We start from the raw sequence: 19138 nt of genomic DNA on the forward strand, positions 1-19138 counted from the left end.
ACTCAAAAATTGTAAATGTTGTTGTTTCACTCTTCAACACACCGGTGGGCTAAAGTAGTGAACGATTTGTCTTTTGTCAACGAGACACTTTTTTCTGATTGGCCGTGTCGGGTGGTGGAGGGTTACGACACATTTATAAATAACGCGGCCAGCGCCTTCTGTTAGTGGAAAGGGGTGAGCGGTAGTGTCGCAATTAACATGCTGCGCTATAAACCCGGTGACCCGAGTTTGATTCCCGCTCACTGTCACCACCAGCGACGATTATCTGAACCGCTTATGGGCTTCCCCTAGGTCGACTCAGCCTCAAATGAGTGCCTGGTGCGGTGTGTAAACGTCGCTACTTGGGAGACATTGGCGGCTGGGCGTGGTGCTGGCCACCCACCCCCCGTGTGTGTCGTGCCGGCCTTCACAGGCGCTGCTACTCGCTAACAGCACTAGCCCCAACAGTCTGTTAAGGCTATACGGGGGATCTTTGTCTGTGTTAGTGAAATGGGCCTGTAATCTTAGGGAATATCTTTAGCTTAAAGTGCACATGGTTGCTCTGCACCCACGTAACCAGATTATAATACATTGGTTGTGACATTATTCTTGGCAGCATTAAATCCATTTCCCTTACACTTTCATGCCGTGTGCCTTGGCATCGTTGGTTCATAAGAACCGCCTTCTGATCATCGTCAGCACGTGCTCTTGAGAGCACACGTCGTGTGTTATTGCCTTTTTATTAAATACCGTGGAAAGTTTGTCAACTCGGATTTTAAAAATAGGAATGCCTGCTGTGTCATGGGAGAAGAGAGAGAGTGGAAAAGCTCTGCCAGTTCTGTTTCAGTGGCCAGGCCACGCTATGAGTTGGGCCATTCAGTTTTGGGACCTCGTTGTATGGGTATGGTCAACAGGCGCACGACTGGAAAAAGAAAACGAGAAGGGGAAACGAGTGGGGGGCGTGTGGGCGGCTGTGCCATTGGTAAGCGCAGACCTTTACCTAAAAAGTGCAGTGGCCGCAGAAAGGAAAGAAAACAACACAAAAAAATCCCACGTTTCCTGCACCGATAATCTCGGTGGCGCTGCCACCATATGTTAGCGTTCGGATGAAAATAGCAACGATTGGCGGCTAAATTTAACAATCCACAAAGATCGTACCATGAAGCATTTGCATTTTCAATGGGAACCTTGCTTGTTATAGGCACGCTGACTCTACGCTTTTGACGAGCGCACTGTATGAGTGTTTACATCCGTGTCTGTTTACTTTACAATTTAAAAAAATAGGAGGCAAAACCACTGAGCTATTAAATTTGTTTACTTGCATCTCATGTTAGATTATAATAAAAATGTACAGGTGTTTGTAGCATGGCAATTGCTTGCTCACACCACTGCTGGAGGAAGTGCCTCCACTAGAGGGAGCTCTGGAGAGCCCTTCTGGAGGTTTTTTTGGCCTCTTCTTCCATGCTGGTGGAAATTTTTCAAAAGAGGTGGAAATACCCACACTTTACCCCAGCGTACACTACCTGCCGATTGGCTAACTGCGGTGTACCCGTTTATATGGCTGAGTGGACAGAGGTGGGAGATTTAAGAAATGTTCACCATTGTTTCGACAGCATCTCCAGAAGATCTAGTATATAGTGAGTGGAAGCAAACAAAATAACACAGCCCTGAGTGAGCAGTGTTTATCTCCGCTGGCAGCCCTGAGCCACTGGTGGAAACTCCGCTTGCTTATGGTAGGCACCAGTATTTTAATTCCAAACATTCTTGACATTACAAAAAAAAAATCTGTACTTTTTTTTATCAACCATCGACGTTATGGTGGGCCACGTTGATGCCTGTCAGGAATTCAAATTCTCAGTTTTGTTTTGTGAGTCAAGCAACCAGACCACAACACCAGCCCGGTACATGTTTCAAAATAAGTCCAAAGGTGACATTCATGTTATCAGTATGAGTATCTTTGAAAGTTACGTTTGTTAGGACTTATATTTTCGAAAGAGCGCTTAAGTTTTGTAATATCGGCTCAATTATATCATGCAAATCAAGGCGATGCTTTGATGCAAGCTTGAAATTAATCGGTTAAATCATATTTTATTTAGAACAAAAATCTTAAAATGCCTTATTGCTCAATAAATATGTTACATAATAAAGGCAATGTAAAACAATTATGTAGACGATTGTTATCACCCCAGAATTATTCAGAGTACAATCTATATAAAATTCCGACACAAAGTTAACTTGGCAAAATACGGATAATGTTAGTATGCATTGATAAATGACCTTTTGCTTGCATTAGCAGGGTTTGTCAACACGTTGTCTAAGTGCTCTGGTGGTTATAAAGTGATTATAAATATTACGTTGTGTATACAATATAGATTTCTGCATTATCAACATGACAATCATCGCTAATAATAGCATTCTCATCGTCGAATTATAAATATCATTTTAAATATTCTTCCATTTATTTTTGGCTCTTTGGAATAAAGGTTTTTGAAAAATCATGGAAAATATCATGTGTATGTTGCCCACAAATTGGAATGTGGTTATTGAGATATCAAGGAATTCTTCAACACCAATATGGAATTTTGGTTTTGAATAGCTGGACCGTTATAGATTTAATGGAATTCTTCTGTGGTCCGATGGATGTTGATTTTTTAAAAATAGAAACACAATTGAGAACTTCATGGAATTTCTCTGTTTCACTTGTTGGCGCGTGGAACACAATGACATTGATAAGGAATGTAATTTCAATGTATGCTAGAGTACAGATATGGTGCTAGTGGCATTGCATACATTAGACTGATTTTAGTAACATTTTTCCATCATTTGTGAATTGATGTACTGTATTCTATCATTTATTGTCACCTTAATATAACAGCATCTGATAATGGCAGAAGGATATGGTGATTGTGGTACCAATACGAGCTGCTCTTGTGGTGTAAAGTCAAGGGGGAATATGGTGTGGTGGCACAATACGGAAAGAATTAAAATTAGATGTGACAATAAGAAATAAATTTGCAGATAAAAATACACATCTCAGTACATTAACCTGTATTTAAAAACTACACCATTCAGAACGTTTGTATCAATTGTCGCGATTCGAAGCAAGAGTCAATATTAACACCGCCATGAATGGTTATGACTGTAGTGGCTGTAGGGGTTATGTGGACCTGTTACATACAGAATATATGCATACAAAAACATCCGTTCTTATATTTGCAATTGAATGCATGTCGTTTAAGAATGAATATTTTTTAAATCTATGAATTGTTCTGTTGTTGCTGAGTGTCAGGCACTACTCAATGATACCTATGGCCTCAGTGGTGAAACATTCCTCCATATGTCAACCACTTTTGACTTTGTGCAAGTTTCTACTTATTTTATAGACCTGGAAGGGATAATGGGATAAGTTGACCATCTCCCATACTGAAACGAGAGCTCTCAACCTTCCAATGTTTAGCCGGTTGCTCGAACCCACAGTATCACCCACAAGGTGTGTTGTTTTTAGACTAGGCATACTGGAATGGGCAAATATCTGAATGGGAGCTGAACCTTTGGTGGAGATAGTTGGCCAACAGTTACGGCTCGCCTTCATTCACTGCCTTTCTGAACACACAAGCAAAGTGGCAGCTTAACCATCCCGTAGCGTGAATTAGGAATAGCGTGCTTGAGGTACTAGGGCTGTGGTGTTGAATCACCTATTGCAGTGGCACGTACTGACACGTGCAGCTTTTCCACACGCTGGCCATTGCTATGAAGGAGCATACAGCACCACCGACCATAATGCAAACCACAGCATAAACCACATCCCAGAAAGAGTAAGGCAATTTTAAACACCTGTAGCAAACAATTACAATGGGGGGGTTTTTGTTTTGTTTGGGTCGTATTATTGACCTGAACACCTCCATGCAGCTGCTGAAAAGTAACCCAAACCCACATTTTTGTGGCTTGCTTTATACATTAAAAGCCCTTAGGCCTCATGAGTGATTAACCCAGTAGCGAGATGTGATTCCCGTGTTTGCGTGACAGTGTTGTTACAATTCGTCAATTTGGCGACTTCAGGTGTACGGATGTATGGTGGTTGATAATTACGCCTAATGGTTAATAACTATATGCCAATGAGCAAGTTAGTAACGGGCCGGCGATTTAATTTTCTAAGCGGTCGTTACTATCTCTCTAGGTAATTAAAGGTGCACACCTCTTTGCTGTAAAGTGGGTGTAAATAACCCCATTCCATAATTCATGTGTGCTCATTAAATAATCCAAATCCCAAAATTATTCTCATTGTAACTGTGACAGTGCATCTCATTATCTCTTTCATAGTTGGCTACTTTGTTGATTTGATGGGGGTACAAATCCTTTCTCTAGTGGACATTAAAGAGTCCTTGGCTAACTTTCCCACTTGGTCAGATATTGAAATGCCAATGCTGAAATACCATGGGAACATTTGAGGATATTATCCTGGAAGCTTGGATCTCTGGGTATTTCTTCGGGCACTTTTAAGCAAATTATAATCTAGCGATTCATTTTATACGGTGCCGTTGATACAGCTTGGATCTCACGATCATCTCTGTGGAATGACAGACAAACTGGAAGGCTGCCAGGCAGTAAACCGGTGCCAACGATTTTCTCTGCAGTTCTCTAATTGTGATCGCGACAAACACTTACATCTCTGATTTTTTTTTGTCTTTTTATCATTAGGTGGAACGAGACTTTGAACGAGAATATGGAAAACTTCAACAGTGAGTAGAATAACGTTGCAGCGAGCCACATTCTTTCGCCGGTTTTAGTCACGGCACGGTTTTTGGGCCATTTATAATATTAATTGTTCTCAATAGCGGGTATTGCCGCGTGATTAATAGCACCATCTGCGAGGGTGATGTATGGCACGCTTGAGCAGGGGTCCCCTTTTGAAGACGAGCTCCGAAAAGTGCAAGCGAGCAGCTACCTTGGGTAAATAGTTTCGGATAAAATAAAGCGCACAAGCGCAAGGAATTATGAAGCAAGGTTCCAATGGCGCAACGTATTTTCAAAAGGGTAAATGGTTTTAGCCCAGTCAACCGTGCATATTAGTCACCAATGCAAAACACTGGAATGTCACTTGGGTTGCTGCTGAACAGTAGTGTTAGTGTGCTTGCCTGTTAGTTATAGATGTGTGGAGGCTCAGGTAGCACACATTGACTGGTAGCCAGAGGATGTAATACTCAAATCAGGGACAACAAATAGAAAATATTTCCTTTGTTTCCCACCACGTGTTGGCGAACACTGTCTTTTTTTCAGTGAGGTTCCCCTGAAGTGATAATTTCCTTGTTTGTGTTGCGATGGTTTTTTCATACATCTGTAGTGGGCTCGAATTAGGCGCACACAACTTCTTGGGAGGTAGCACTATTTATTATTAACACAACGGCAACACTTAACATAGTGTGGTGACCACCGACCTATCCTCGCTAACACACACCATCACCGACTCTCGGACACAACTAGCGTGGCCCAGCCAGGAGGGCTACTAGATGGCCACGCTGACTTGAGGCTTGACTCTTCTTCACGAGGCGTCTTCATGCGGCATCTTCATCCCGGACACGAGCAGCCCCGAACCCGGGGCGGAGGCCGCTTACATGCGCCTCGGCGTGTCCAGGCCACACCCCGGCCACGCCCACCTTTGAGAACTCTGGAGAAGGCTCCTCTCTTGTCCACGTGGCTCCCCAAGGTGCCCCCGGGGCCCTTCGCCCCCACCTTGATCCGGTCACGTGTCCAGCCGAGTTCACTCAGAGTGCCACGGCCTGACACAACCCCCGGGGCACTCACCCACGACCTCCAGATCCCCTGAACCGGCCGTGACGTCATTCCCGCCCCCAGATGGGATGATGTCATGTGTGTGTAGACCCGCGTGGTAGTGACGCTCCCCCACATAGTGACGTCACACGTGTGTGTGTGTCCACATGGTAGTGACGCTACAAGTCACTACACATCTCTTTTTTTGGATTAACGTCAAATATTGTCACAGTTGTCCCATGAGTCGTGTGGAGCGGAGCAACGCGCGGCGTTCCAGTGCCAGGGAACGACCGCAGAGGATGAGACCCAAGAAGGCACCATGAGTCACTTTCGTAGGACTCTAAACATTAGACGACTCACCTTTATTTATATTGATGAGTGATTTGGCCGCACAGCAATCGTGTGTATTTTTACATTGTAAGCTGCAATCATTTGACTTGGCTGAATTAATTTGAAAACATCGTGATGGGTCTTGTGTTTGTTCAACAATTATATATATACAATTAACTCGCTACACTTAAGAAGCTGGTATAATCACAGCTAATACCTGCTTACGGGGCACAGGTTATGATGGTTGCCAACTCGGTGTTCTGACATGGGCATCATCTCTCTTAGCTCCCCAGCCACCTATTCTTTATATAGAACATTTAAAAACAGGTTTGGCAGTTGTCAATGGCTCTTAGCATCCAGATAATCACGAAGATGAATTTATGATGTGGTAGGAACATGTCTGTAGGGTGGAGGGGGGGAAGCACATTACACAGAGGTAGACACTGCAGTGGGCACCCAGAGGTCGGGAACCAAGGGAAAAAACTTACGTCCAGATGCTCGGATGCTGCAAGAGCAGACCTTGGAGGTCGAGCGTCAACTGTCCCTACAGTCACAGGAAACTAGCAGAAGCGTGGGAGTGTTGGTGCAGTGGTGTGGCATCCATGGCATTGGCTTTGATGACCTTTTGATCTTGCGAGAGGGTAGGGATTGGCTTGCGATGCTCATGCGTGCTCCTCCCTACCAACAGGCTGGATGAGCAAATTAAAAAGCTCTACAAAGACGTGAAAAAATGCGCGGAGGCAGACGGAGGTGAGACGGTGAAATGTGTATAAACGGAGTGTTGGGGATTTCCCTGTGTGACCCGAATCACCCTAATTGGTACACAGACGAACATACATTTTCTGTTGACTTAAATTGGGGATTACGGCAAACAAAAACCCTGCTCAAAATGCAGCTTAGATGCAATAATAGCATACTTGTGTGTAAGTGTTAATATATTCTATTATAAAGCCATTGTAAGATGCCAATTTCATTTTAGCCCTTAATGGGGTGGGAAAATTTTTGCTGTCAGTGTTGTGGAAAAACATATATATTTGTTAGTGATAAATCTGCTATTTTTTAAATTGAATGTAAAATGTTTATTCAATTTGCTTATTAAAGCAGCGGTTTTTATAACGTGACAAAAGTTTGGATTTCATGGGAAAACGGTTTATAATATGCACTAGCTTGTGTGCCCGTCCTAGGACGGAAGCTGTAATATTTACGAAAAAATTGAGCAGAGTATAATTGTATCTTGTGTAAATTTAATGGCAGTGAATCTTGCACGAAAGTTTGTCATCAAACACTTCACTGCAGTTCACTGTAGCACTGTATTAATGGCAGTGAATCTGGCACAAAACGAAGTCATCAATCACTTAACTGCATTTCAGTTAAGTGGGGGGGGGGTGGTCCGGCATGTGGAGTGACGTCACGGGCGTTACACACAAACAGACATTCTTGGCTCATTATGGTAGTAATTTCTGGAATCCGTGAGAAACAATTTCGATACTGCCCAATCAGAGAGGTATGCTGTAAAGATTTAATGCATCTTGACTAAGAAGACACCTAGTACTACTCGTTATTGTCTTCAAGCATTTACACACTGTCTATTTCCACACACTATGCAAGTAAATTTCATTTCAAGATGTCAATAAGTCCCCCTGCTGAAACCAACAGTGGGGTGGCCCTCTTCTGTCGTTGGCACGAAGCCACTGGTGGAAATGTCACGTTCCCGTTGTGGGACCAGCCTCTTTCTTTCTCTTTCTCTGAGACGAGCAATAGTTCTCCAGACGTAGTGCTCATTGTATTCACCCCAAAAAATAATGAGCTCCGTTGACCTTTGACCAGCACAATAGAAAGTCAGGTGTTCTAAACGTAGCACCGCTGTGCCGGATCGAATTGAGCATGGAGCGTGTACCGCAAGGTTCATCTCCCCTTTTTTCCCCCTTTACTATTTTTTCTCTACTGCTTCTCTTTACTGCCTTCAATCTCAAATGGGTTCCTCTTTAAATACATTCATCTATACCGGACACGGTGATGCTTTGTATTGTGGTTCTGTTATTCAGTGTTGGCCTTGTTAAAAATCTAAGTAATATGAGCACATAGCGGATTATGCATTCAAGATAACAGCCTGCCGTCGTATATCGCAGTTTGGTTCCGGTTCGGCTTGGCAAACAGCTGTTGGAAAACCACCACGCTGGCTCTGCTCGGTTAGCACGGTCCATTTGCGTATGGTGTGAAAGAAGATCAGCAAGTTCAGCATATATATGTACAATGAGTGTTTGGACATTTGTCCTCTCTTACCACCCCCTAACATCCCGCTTCTCTCTTCTACCTCCGTGCCGTGACAGCCGTGTCAAAGTCCGCGCTCAAGATCACGGCCGACTTGCAGTCAAGCCAGTCGAGCCTCCAGGATGACGAGTTGGCGCGGGCCGTTGACGCTCTGGACCTGGCCTTCCGCCGAGTGGACAACTACAACCAGGAGAAGGTCAGTACTGCCAGCTACCCCAGCGTACATACGCACGCACACAACACACGCGCTCTCTCCGCGTGTGTTGTGTGGCCTCGGGGCGGGCGCGTTCTCCGCTTGTTGCAGAAGTTCGAAGTTTTTCAAATCCAGCGGCCGTCCTGGTTATTATACCACAGGCATGATAACGGTAATAATACCACCACCACCACCACGTGCGACGTCTGATTCATAGTGGACATTAAAGAACCCTGACCCCGAAGTCATTCACAAGAGTAGGCTGTTGCGTGCTGGCATAGGGGTCCACATTTGTTGAACTTAAAATGACACCCCAAACTACTCTTTTGGGAATGCTCACAGCAATTATTGCCCCCCCCCCCTATTGGGTAGACTATTTCTATGCTCCCCTTCTTCATCAGCCCACACTGTCAAACATGGTGAAGTATGGCCAAATGACCTCCTTAACCTGTATGGATTCGGGAGGCTCTCATCCAGTAGTAGATTGACAAAAAGGGCTGTACATGTATAAATGGAATATTTCCATAGAGCATAAATAGAGGTCTCGCTGCACGGACATCACGAACATGTGGCGAGTGTTTGCATCGTGGTTCTCTCGCTTTGTTGAGACCACCGGTGATGTGGGTTGATTCCAAGTTATGCACACCACTGGCAGAAAAAAAGCATTCCGTAATTGCCTTTGACTTTCTTTTGGTTGACTCGACCTAAAATAAGTACCTGTGGACAACATCAGCACTGGCCGTGCCACCTGCTGCTGTTCCATGTTCAACTTCGGCGATAGTGATCAATTACAGTGACTTGCTGCTACAGGAGTGCAGCAGGGGGTTTCATGTAGATGAGTGTAATATATCGGTACGTTTAAGGCCAATAACACTGGTCAACACACTTTTTCTGGCATAAGGTATTCCAACGGTTGTAAGGTAATTTTGGGGTGCTGATTCCAAATCTGGCATCAGTTTTTGTCTATCACATCAGGTTTTTGAGATATCAAATATTGCATTTTCAATCAAAACTGCAGAAGAAAAATATTAAATAAATGTGGATATCTACATAAAATTATATTATAAACACACTATCCGAAAAATACAGCACCATATTTTAGCACTAAAGCAGTCACTGACTCGCAACAACTTGCAATCATAAGTGACAGAGTTAATTTCGAGTAAAATAAATGAAAATGGGGTATGCCGATAGCATAAAAATGAGATGTGATAGAGCAAATCTGAGATCAGATTTGGAATCAGCACCCTGAAATTAGTCTAAAACATCTGCAAAAGTCCAGGCCAGAAAAAAATGTTTTTTTTGTTGACCAGTGTAATTCCATCTCATGTCTCCACTATTTGTGTGTTAACCGCCTGGCCACTGCCTTCCATCCGCATATATGTGTAGAGGTGGTGTGTGTATAGAAAAGTACTTGGTTATGAACGCCCCCCATGGTTTCAGTATAATAAATGGGGCCCGTACGCAAGTCCTTTCATCGTACGGCATTGCCACACCCCCCACCGCACCACGCCGTGTACATGTTGTTTTTAAGACTCACCGAGTCAGATCATGTGGCAACTAATTTGATTTTGGCTGTATCAAGACGCAAAGTGCATAGTTGAATTGCACAGTAAAACTTTGTTCTACAGAGTATTGTCCAGGGCAATAGTATCTCGCTTGCTGAAGTGCTGCATCCAGTGGAAATGTATCAAAGCAAGTCACGTGTTTTTCGATTGTACCCATTTCACTGCACAGTTAGCAAAAAAACACATTCGTCAATAATACTGCTTTAAAATACAGTGAAACCTTGGATTGCGAGTAACTTGGTCTGCGGGTGTTTTGCAAGACGAGCAATTTTTTAAAATAATAATTTGATAAACGAGCAATGTCTTGCAATACGATCAGTACGTACAGTATACGCTTTGTCTGCCGAGCGTCACGTGATCACAACTGAGCCAATGGTTCTTCTCTCGCTGCGTGATTGTGGGTAATCGTCTCCCATGCTCGGTCTCAGTCGGCGTGCCTCACTCGTATAGTCAACATCCGTGCGAGCGTATACTGATTACTACAGTACGTGTGTGTGCATAAAGCATTTTTTATTTTGTGTCCAAGTGTAGTGACTGTTCTTTAGTAACTGTACTGCAAGTGAAAGTCGTCCTACACAATAACCCTCCTCCTCCTCTCCTCTCTCTCGTCTCCCTCACACCAGCCACGATAAAATTTAATTAATACATTTGATTACTTTCTATTAAATTTAAATACAAATATAAAAGGTGTACAGTATTTTGTATTGATCATTTTTATATTAATATTTTTGGGTTGTGGAACAAATCATCTGAGTTTCCATTATTTCTTATGGGGAAATTCGCTTTGATATACGAGTGCTTCGGATTACGAGCACGTTTCCGGAACGAATTATGCTCGCAATCCAAGGTTTCCCTGTACAGTGATACCTTGGTTCACGGACTTAATTCGTGAACTGACTCTGGTCGTGAACCGAATTGGTCGTGAACCGAGGCACATTTTCCCATAGGGTTCAATGTAAATCCGGTTAATCCGTTCTGACCTTATTTTTTTGGTTTTTGAAGCACAAAAATATGAAACAAATGACAATACACATTACTGTAGTACTGTACAGTATAGTAATGTATAAAGAGAGAACACTAACCTTGCTTGAGATGACTTCTGGCATGGAGGAAGGCAGGTGGGAGGCGGGTGGGAGACAGTAAGCACTCAAACGGGTGAACTGTACAATACAGTAAGTACAGTATTGTACAGTACAGTAGTACATTACAGTACTGTATGTGCTAAAAAGCACACCAAAAATCAAAGTCACTGAAAGTGTCTTCACAGTACTTCTTTCTGTGTCTTTGCGTCTCTCCACGATCTTCCTACAGGAAGTCACGACCATGTGACAGCCTGAAATTAGCATAAAAATGGCCGCGGCTCCTGTTCGTGAACTGGAGCATATTTTTATGAAATTTTCTGTTCGTGAACCGAGTTGTTCGTGAACCGAAGCGTTCGTGAACCGAGGTATCACTGTACATATAATCGACGTTTGGGGCAACGGCCCTTCTACAGTTGGATGATAGTCTGCTTTCACAATGACGAACCAGGGTTTCTAGAAATGTACATAAATTGACTTGATCATAAAAATCCGCCCCCGGTGAGTTTTTCAAACCAGGCAATGAGTTGATTATGTTCTCAATTGTAAGCTTAGATGAGGCTTACATGTGTTCAAATGATGTAACACAGCAGGTAGTGCATTCAAATTAATATGCCGATTTTAAAATGATATTGATGCAAAACACAACGTTTCAGCAGAAGTGATTACCATCTTTTAATGGGGTAAATTAGATGCAGTTGCTTTTTTGCTTAATACAAGAGCTAATGTTTCAGTAGCATTGTGTGAACACAAACCTCCTCTGCGTTGATGAAAATATAGTGTTGTGAAATTACACTAATATTACTGTAAAACCTAATGTAACAAACCACTCGCACACGCACAGATACTTTGCTTCGTAAGTGTCTCGAAGTAGTTTTCGTTAGGGAAAGAACGGTCGTCTTTCAAAATGACACCTAAGTCTAGCAGAGAACTTTAGGTTGTGTTCACAAAATGCTTTTTCATTGCTGCAACTCTCGCCGCAAGAATACGAACCATTAACATCGTCAAGTAGGAAATGATGATTGTGCAGAGCTACAATATTCCATTAATTTCGGTGAACGTGAAGGCGGTTAAGGAATAAGCAAGTGTGCGTGTGTTTAAAGCTTGAGTTGTTTTCCTATCTCGGTAGGAATGTTTGTGCTGTACTTGCTGGAAAAACCTACCAGGTGTGCTTCGATCAGGGTTTAACTATAGCCTGTGGTCTGTGTAGAGCGGTGGGTGGCCGTGAACCACATTTCCGTGCGTTTGTTGTTAATGCCAATTTATAAATCCTGTACACGATACCATGCCTTGTGGTCAGTGAAATTTGTTGGGGTGACCACCTTGTAACATGGGCTCTCGTTGCTTACATCGGTGAGGAGATGACGAGACATCAGCTTCATCTGCACATGCGTTTGCAAAATGCTTGGGTCTATGTAAACCTCTATCCATACAGAAATGAGGGAGGATTGGCAAATGTAATTTCACTACGTATTTATTTCTAGACTTGAAGCTTTCGTAAAGTCACGTAGGTAAAACATCAAAATTAATGAAAATAAAATAAAATAAAAACAAAAATCACTACGTTTCGGAGGCAACACAAGTCTCCGTCATCAGGTGGGACCGTCACAGCCGTATTTAACTATATATCGATGTGGCATTGCTCAACTGGTTATCACAAAGATTTGTGATGGTGGTTTCGTTTAATCTTCCTCTTCCTCAGCTTGTTGTTCCAGCTCCATCAGCTCATTTGACCGGTCCTCACCATGGGACTTCAGCAACTCCACCACATTGTCCGACTCCTCCACATTGTCGAGCCCAGCTTCTTAGGCCAATCCCACGACGTCATGTTGAATTTCTGGCACTGTCTCCTCGAATGGCCTCGGAGTTTGTGACACATTCGGGCCAGATCTTACGACCCACACCATTCATGTTTGACGCGTTTACTTCCTGCCACGACTCCTCAATGATGCCAGCGGCTGACGTGAAATTATCGCCACGTCAAAAGTCCTTTGCTGACTTTTCCCCGATGAGCTTGGAGGAGGTGTGGTGTGGATAATAAGGGAACGCAATTACCTTTTAAGTTTAATGTTTTGTCTTACTTTTTTTTATATAAGCTTACAAGTTGGCGATAACTCTTAACTCTTTGATCCATAGGCTGCAGCAATGCAGTTGTGTTGGGTGGCAGAAAAAAAATACCTGAACACATTGTTTTTTTCATTTTCTTCACATCTGGGTAGAAATGCGACTTAAATTATTCTTGAAAAACTGCCATTGTCACCAAGGCTTTTTTGTTCGATCGCCAAATAACAGGGAGATGTTCTTTTGAAGAGCCTTTCGTAGCCCTCACTGTCTCCAAGTGGTAAATGAGCAAACCTGGAGAAGTCTTCTCTGGAAACAAACGTTCTTGCTAGCATTCGCTTCCAGTACAGCACATTCTAGAAGTTTTCCCTCATTAACTTGAATAGTTCTCTCGTGAGGTCTGGGGTAGACCAAGCATTCTGGAAATTTCGGCTGCCTTTTCACCTACTTCAAAACTTTTAAATCTTCTGATTTAACCTCTAGATTAATACTTTTCCTTTGCCTTTTGTTGCCAGAGGCACGCGCTATCATCGTTTTCTGTGAGTTTTGCACTCATCTTTCAAAGCCCTTTGCACCTTTTTTTCCTCCAACTATCGCCTAATGCTATACAATACACATTCTTACCTCACACGTGTGCAACGAACACGGAACATGGCGGGCTGGCATACGGAGACTGAGCACTTGGCGGAGGATTTTTGTTAGTACACAACTAATTAGTCAATTTTTTTTACCGCGTGCATTCCGAGTAAAAAAATTGCGCTAAATTTTTTTTTTACACAATTTTAACAAAATATATAATACTAAACGTTAAACTTCTAAGGAAATTATGTTACATAATTCATTGGCAATGTGAATGCGAAACAACGTGCAATGAGGCAACCGACAGATTTCTGTATGAAAAAAGCAAGCAGAGACCTACACTAAGAATTACACCCAGAGACAGAAATGGTAACTCTGATCACAGAACAAATATAAATTACAGGTATCTTTTTGGCTGTGCAAAAAATAAATAGGGTGGTGAAATCAACTAACGTGTATCGTGGCATTGGATGGATGGCAATGACATGGGGAGGCCTTCATCCAACTGTGGATAGATAATGGTTGATAGTGATTACTTTGCATTCATGTTCGGGGTTACCAATCACATGGATGATTTGGCAGTTCTGCAAAGTTATTATGACAGTGTTTTTGAATTAAATACGGCCGATTGACATGCTAATCTCTAGCAATACAATGGCCGCCTCTTCAGCGCCGTAGTCGTGATGAAAATCAGGCTCTCCGATCTTACATTTACATGCAAATTACATCTCTAGCCCCGCAAACCTACCCTTGGGTTGCACCCATCCCAAACCTATATAACCTCTTGCTGCAGCAGCGCTGCCGCTATATTCCTCCTGCCTCAGAAGTTCGCCTTCTGTATTTTTTCACCTGAAGACGATGGCTTGTGTTGCGATCGAAACGTCGCGATTTTATTATTTTTCTATCTATGTGACTTGCCCGAAAGACCCAAAGAGTTTAAATATGGCCATTTGGTTCTATATGTGGGCAAATATACTTCGAATTATAGAGCTCTTAGGGTAAATTATATATTTTTACATTTTTTCCTTGCACCACTATCCATTAAACATTAGGAATACCAACGGCATGACTTCCGTGACAATAGTGGCGGAAGTTTAGCCGAATGCATGCAAATAACATGCTGAAGTGCACTGCAAATGCCCAAGGTTAACTAAAATGGTATTCTGGAATGCGTGTTTCGTTAATCGATACAACCCTTTTTAAATCGCTATGGGTGGCAGAGCTGCATTGCATTCTGGTTATATCATCGTACCTTTGTGGGTTTGTGATTGCGTCACCAGGTCCACAAGAGCAAACTCCACATTTAGTCACTCACTTGTGTAAATATGAAATAAACACAACAAGGCTCCCGGTGAATATTTCTACATCTTAAAACTTGCAGTCGGCTCTGCCTAGCTGTAAGTCACAACTTGCAAATGGACTTGGGCAATGATAAACATGTGCTCCCAATCATGTGATTATATATAATTATGGGATCATACCCTTACCAATGTCAACTCTAGATAATCGTTGTTGTCATCAACATCACTACAGTCGTCATCAATCAGGGATCGGCAAAATGTGTACGCACCTGTTGAGGCCATACCACTCGGTACAGGATCAACAATAATTGTTCCTTGGAAAGACTGGGGCACCACCGATGCCTCGGTTGTCAACTCTCTTCCACGTTGGCATGTCCTTCACGGTCATTGTCTGGCGTGTCAGTCTATATCACATTTGCCATCCTTCTGATCATGGCTTGTGCCCACCTTCTCTTCGACCATGCCCTGTAAGATAATGTTGGGTAAGTGTCTCCCCTTTTGTTGTCATGTGTCCAAGCCACTGGGGCGTTTCTTCGCTAGTCAACAGCGGTTCGTGTTCTCCCACCTTTCCTGCGGATCTCAGCTCGAGCTGATTGGTTTGTGCGATGAGCTGTGTATGATAATATTTGTCTACCTTTTTAATTACCGAAACTTTGTTGCAGATTTCATGACATTATAAAACAACATCTCAATTGCCCATGTTAATGGTTGTCCGATCCTGTTTTTAACATACAATTCACAGTGACAAGCCACAATACTATACAAATAATAGCTACATGGGCACATACATGTGTGTTTCACGATAAGTTTCTTTGGATTTATTTAGTTTCTTAACTGGACATCTATCAATTTGATCATTGACTGGTAGCTTAGTGTAGTCTGTAGAAATTTCAACTTCGGGATAATTGGAAACTTTAACAAAACCTCAACAGAAGTGGTCATAATGAGATCACAACAGTTGTCACTCTGTGGGTAGCTTGGCCCCTTCCATCAGAATAACCAATTGCCATTGTTTGGGTTCACTAGCAGAGATGAGGGCTACTTCATTGCTCATTTGAGCAGAGAGACATTTGACTTTCTTTGTTAGTATGTAGAAATTATTTTGCACCATACGTAGTCAACCGCGCTAATTCTAAATGCGGGGGAAGGACAACAAACTAAACACGAAAAACAGTTCTAAAGAAATGATTTTTCAATCTAGATGATTTAAATGTGCATAGCTCCAGTAGCTTCCTAATATCGGAAGGAAGAGCGTTCCAGATGGCCGCAGATCCGAAAGTGCGCGATGGAGTGACCGTCTTTGTTCAATGGCCACCAAAAAGCCGCTGCAAGGATGACTGGAGTTCGTGCGATGTCCTGAATGCCTTTGTGTAACACGTGTGCAGATCCGTATGCCTGTAAAAGCACACGCGAGAATTATTGTACAAATGCTAATTTACAGCTGGCAGCACTTGCTAAAGCTCGGTCTTTTCTCTCTATCAATTTCTAACACCTGTAGCTAATTTTAGGCGTTTCACTAAAATAATGAATTATAACAATTTCATTTTCAAAAACATACATATATATCGATGTGCCATAAATTGTGATTGAAGTCAACATGGATTAAATGTCACTTAGATAATTAAAGATGCCCCGTGAAGATAACCAAATAGTTTCATCTGGAATTAATGAAGTGTGCAGGGAGGCCTTTTCAGGTATTCACTCTGCTTGTGTTTTTTTCCGTTAATATTTCATTGGAATGGATTTATGCTTGAGATAAAGACACCTTTGTACATGTCAGAGTTACTGAATCGGTTCTGAGCCTTTCCTAGTCGAGCATGTTGTTGGCCTCACCGCCCCTCTCGTGCCCCGTTGCTTGCCTTCTTTGGCCGCTTGCTAACAAGTTGAGAGGGGGAGACAAACGTGACTGGGAATGATGCTAGCCACACCTCTCCCTTAAATGCTTGTTGGCCTTAGCAGGTGCTCTCTGACAGTGCTTGCCCCTATGGTCTATAAGAGGCATCTTTGGAACACTTATGTATGGCATGACTTGGCATCAATAACTCTGTAAATATTGCATTGGTGGCAATTTGATGTCCCAACAGGCGCTCACGCGATTGGTTATTTAGAGGTATGTAGTCATGTTAAATGTGCATTTGGCAGCTCACAATAGTATCATACAAAATTAGCCACACTATTTTTCATTTACATGTCACCAGCACCAGCAAATTGGTGTTACGTATGCCCAGACCTGCTCTCAAATGTCAGTGTTGGTAACCAAAGCACTGGTTCAGTGACTCAGCCCAAATAATGTATTAATGATGGGGTGAAGTGCACATGCATTTCTATCCAACCATTGCTCGGTTTGAGAATGCAGGGGCGTTAGATCCGAGACAGGGGAAAGACATGGCACCCACCTGAGGTCAAACTGAGTGCCTTTTGGAGGGCAGTACGTGAAGTAGATTTCAGACCCATCTGTGCATAGTTTGAGTGTTCTAATTTTATATACATGGGCATTCTCGTGGCTGTTAAGTTTTCTTAGTGCAAAGAAAGGTTATCCGATCTCCGACCCCCAGGAACAGGTTTGCAGATTTTCTGAGCATATCTGTGAGGTTGATCGAAGCCCGGGTGCGTTATGTTTGCTGATGATCTGGTGATTGCTGCTCACTCAGAGGAGGAGTTGGAGGTGCTGCTAGACCTTGGAGCATGCTACTAAGAGGTGGGGTCTTATACTGCATTAAAACAATGATCAGCCACGGCCGAGGCATTGGTCCTACCGTGTTTCAGATCTGCCTTGTTGTTCATGAACACGGTCCGGGACATGTCGCTTAGTTTCCCCAATGTAACTACTGCCGCAGACACAGCTTAGTTTGTAGATGCCGGGGTATTGCATGTCAGGGATCACATCCTTCACAGATGGGATCAGATCACGAATTTTACGTACGGTATTATGTTAAATCAAACCTGGATCTTGTGTTTGCTCATGATTTTGGAAATCTTTTTGGTGACCCCTGCTATGTATGCAAGGTGATGGTTTTGATTGGGTCCTCAGATGGTTCTTACCCAACGGTTGGGGTGATGGCTTTACGGATTGTGTCGTCTGAATATCCATTCATCTTGAGAGCTTGGTGTACGTGCTCCAGTTCACTGGCTGGGTGATGATGGTCGGAAATACATCGAGCTCTATGCTGTAGAGTTTTGATGAGGGAATTCTTCTGGGATGGATGGTGGTGGGAGTCAGGTTTTAGGTAGGCATCTGTATTGGTGGCTTTCCCGTAGATAGTATTCCATTGAGCCATCTGGTCTCTTTTCGATTAAAACATCCAAGAATGGTAACTTGCCATCCTTTTCCACCTCCATGGTGAATTTGATGGCTGGGTGTATGGAATTGGTGTGGTTGAGGAATTGGTTCAGAGCTGGTCAGACATATGGCCAGATGACGAACGTGTCATCTACGTACCTCTTCCACAAGGACGGACGTAGAGTGGATGCCTGGATGGCATCTGTCTCAAATGTTTCCATGAAAACATTGCCTACAACTGGAGATAAGGGAGAACCCATTTATCAAGGTTTAAAATGGGCGTAGCCCAAATGTTAGCAGCATGGTTGGGGCAGCTAATGTTAATGTAAGTGATGGGCAGCGACTGCAATTGGCGGTGGGTGATGGTAAGGTGGGGCCTTACCATCAGCCCCACTAAAACTAAGCACCTCCCTGGGTATGTTGTGCTATCAAACACTCCACCCCCTCAACTCCCCATTGGTGATGATGGGGCAAGAGTGTGGAGATTTTTCCATACCTGGGCAGTGTGCTTATGGCCACCTCCGGTTTGACAGTAGAGGTCTCACACCAAATCAGTTGAACATAATTATATTTTTCATCGGCTGTGTAATGCTGTTTGAAAGCTTCCTGGTCTGTCGCGTGACATGGAGCTTCGGATCTTCTCGGCCATGGTCATGTCCTTTCTTCTCTATGCTGGATTGTGTGAGGAGCTCACAAATCCTCGAAAGATCTGGACAAAGTCCCATCGG

The 19138-nt window shown here is 43.1% G+C and overlaps 1 protein-coding gene across 1 annotated transcript in view; it reads left to right on the forward strand.

The window, feature by feature from the left end:
• Positions 1-19138, forward strand: part of BIN3 (bridging integrator 3) — a 167468-nt gene that overhangs the window by 30244 nt on the left and 118086 nt on the right. The window contains exons 3-5 of the mRNA XM_078855536.1: positions 4678-4718; positions 6767-6828; positions 8409-8545. Of these exons, the coding sequence (XP_078711662.1) occupies positions 4678-4718; positions 6767-6828; positions 8409-8545 (240 nt within the window). The remainder of the gene's footprint in view (positions 1-4677; positions 4719-6766; positions 6829-8408; positions 8546-19138) is intronic.

This window comes from Lampetra fluviatilis, chromosome 4, assembly GCF_964198595.1.
Source record: "Lampetra fluviatilis chromosome 4, kcLamFluv1.1, whole genome shotgun sequence".
In the NCBI taxonomy this organism is placed as follows: domain Eukaryota; kingdom Metazoa; phylum Chordata; class Hyperoartia; order Petromyzontiformes; family Petromyzontidae; genus Lampetra; species Lampetra fluviatilis.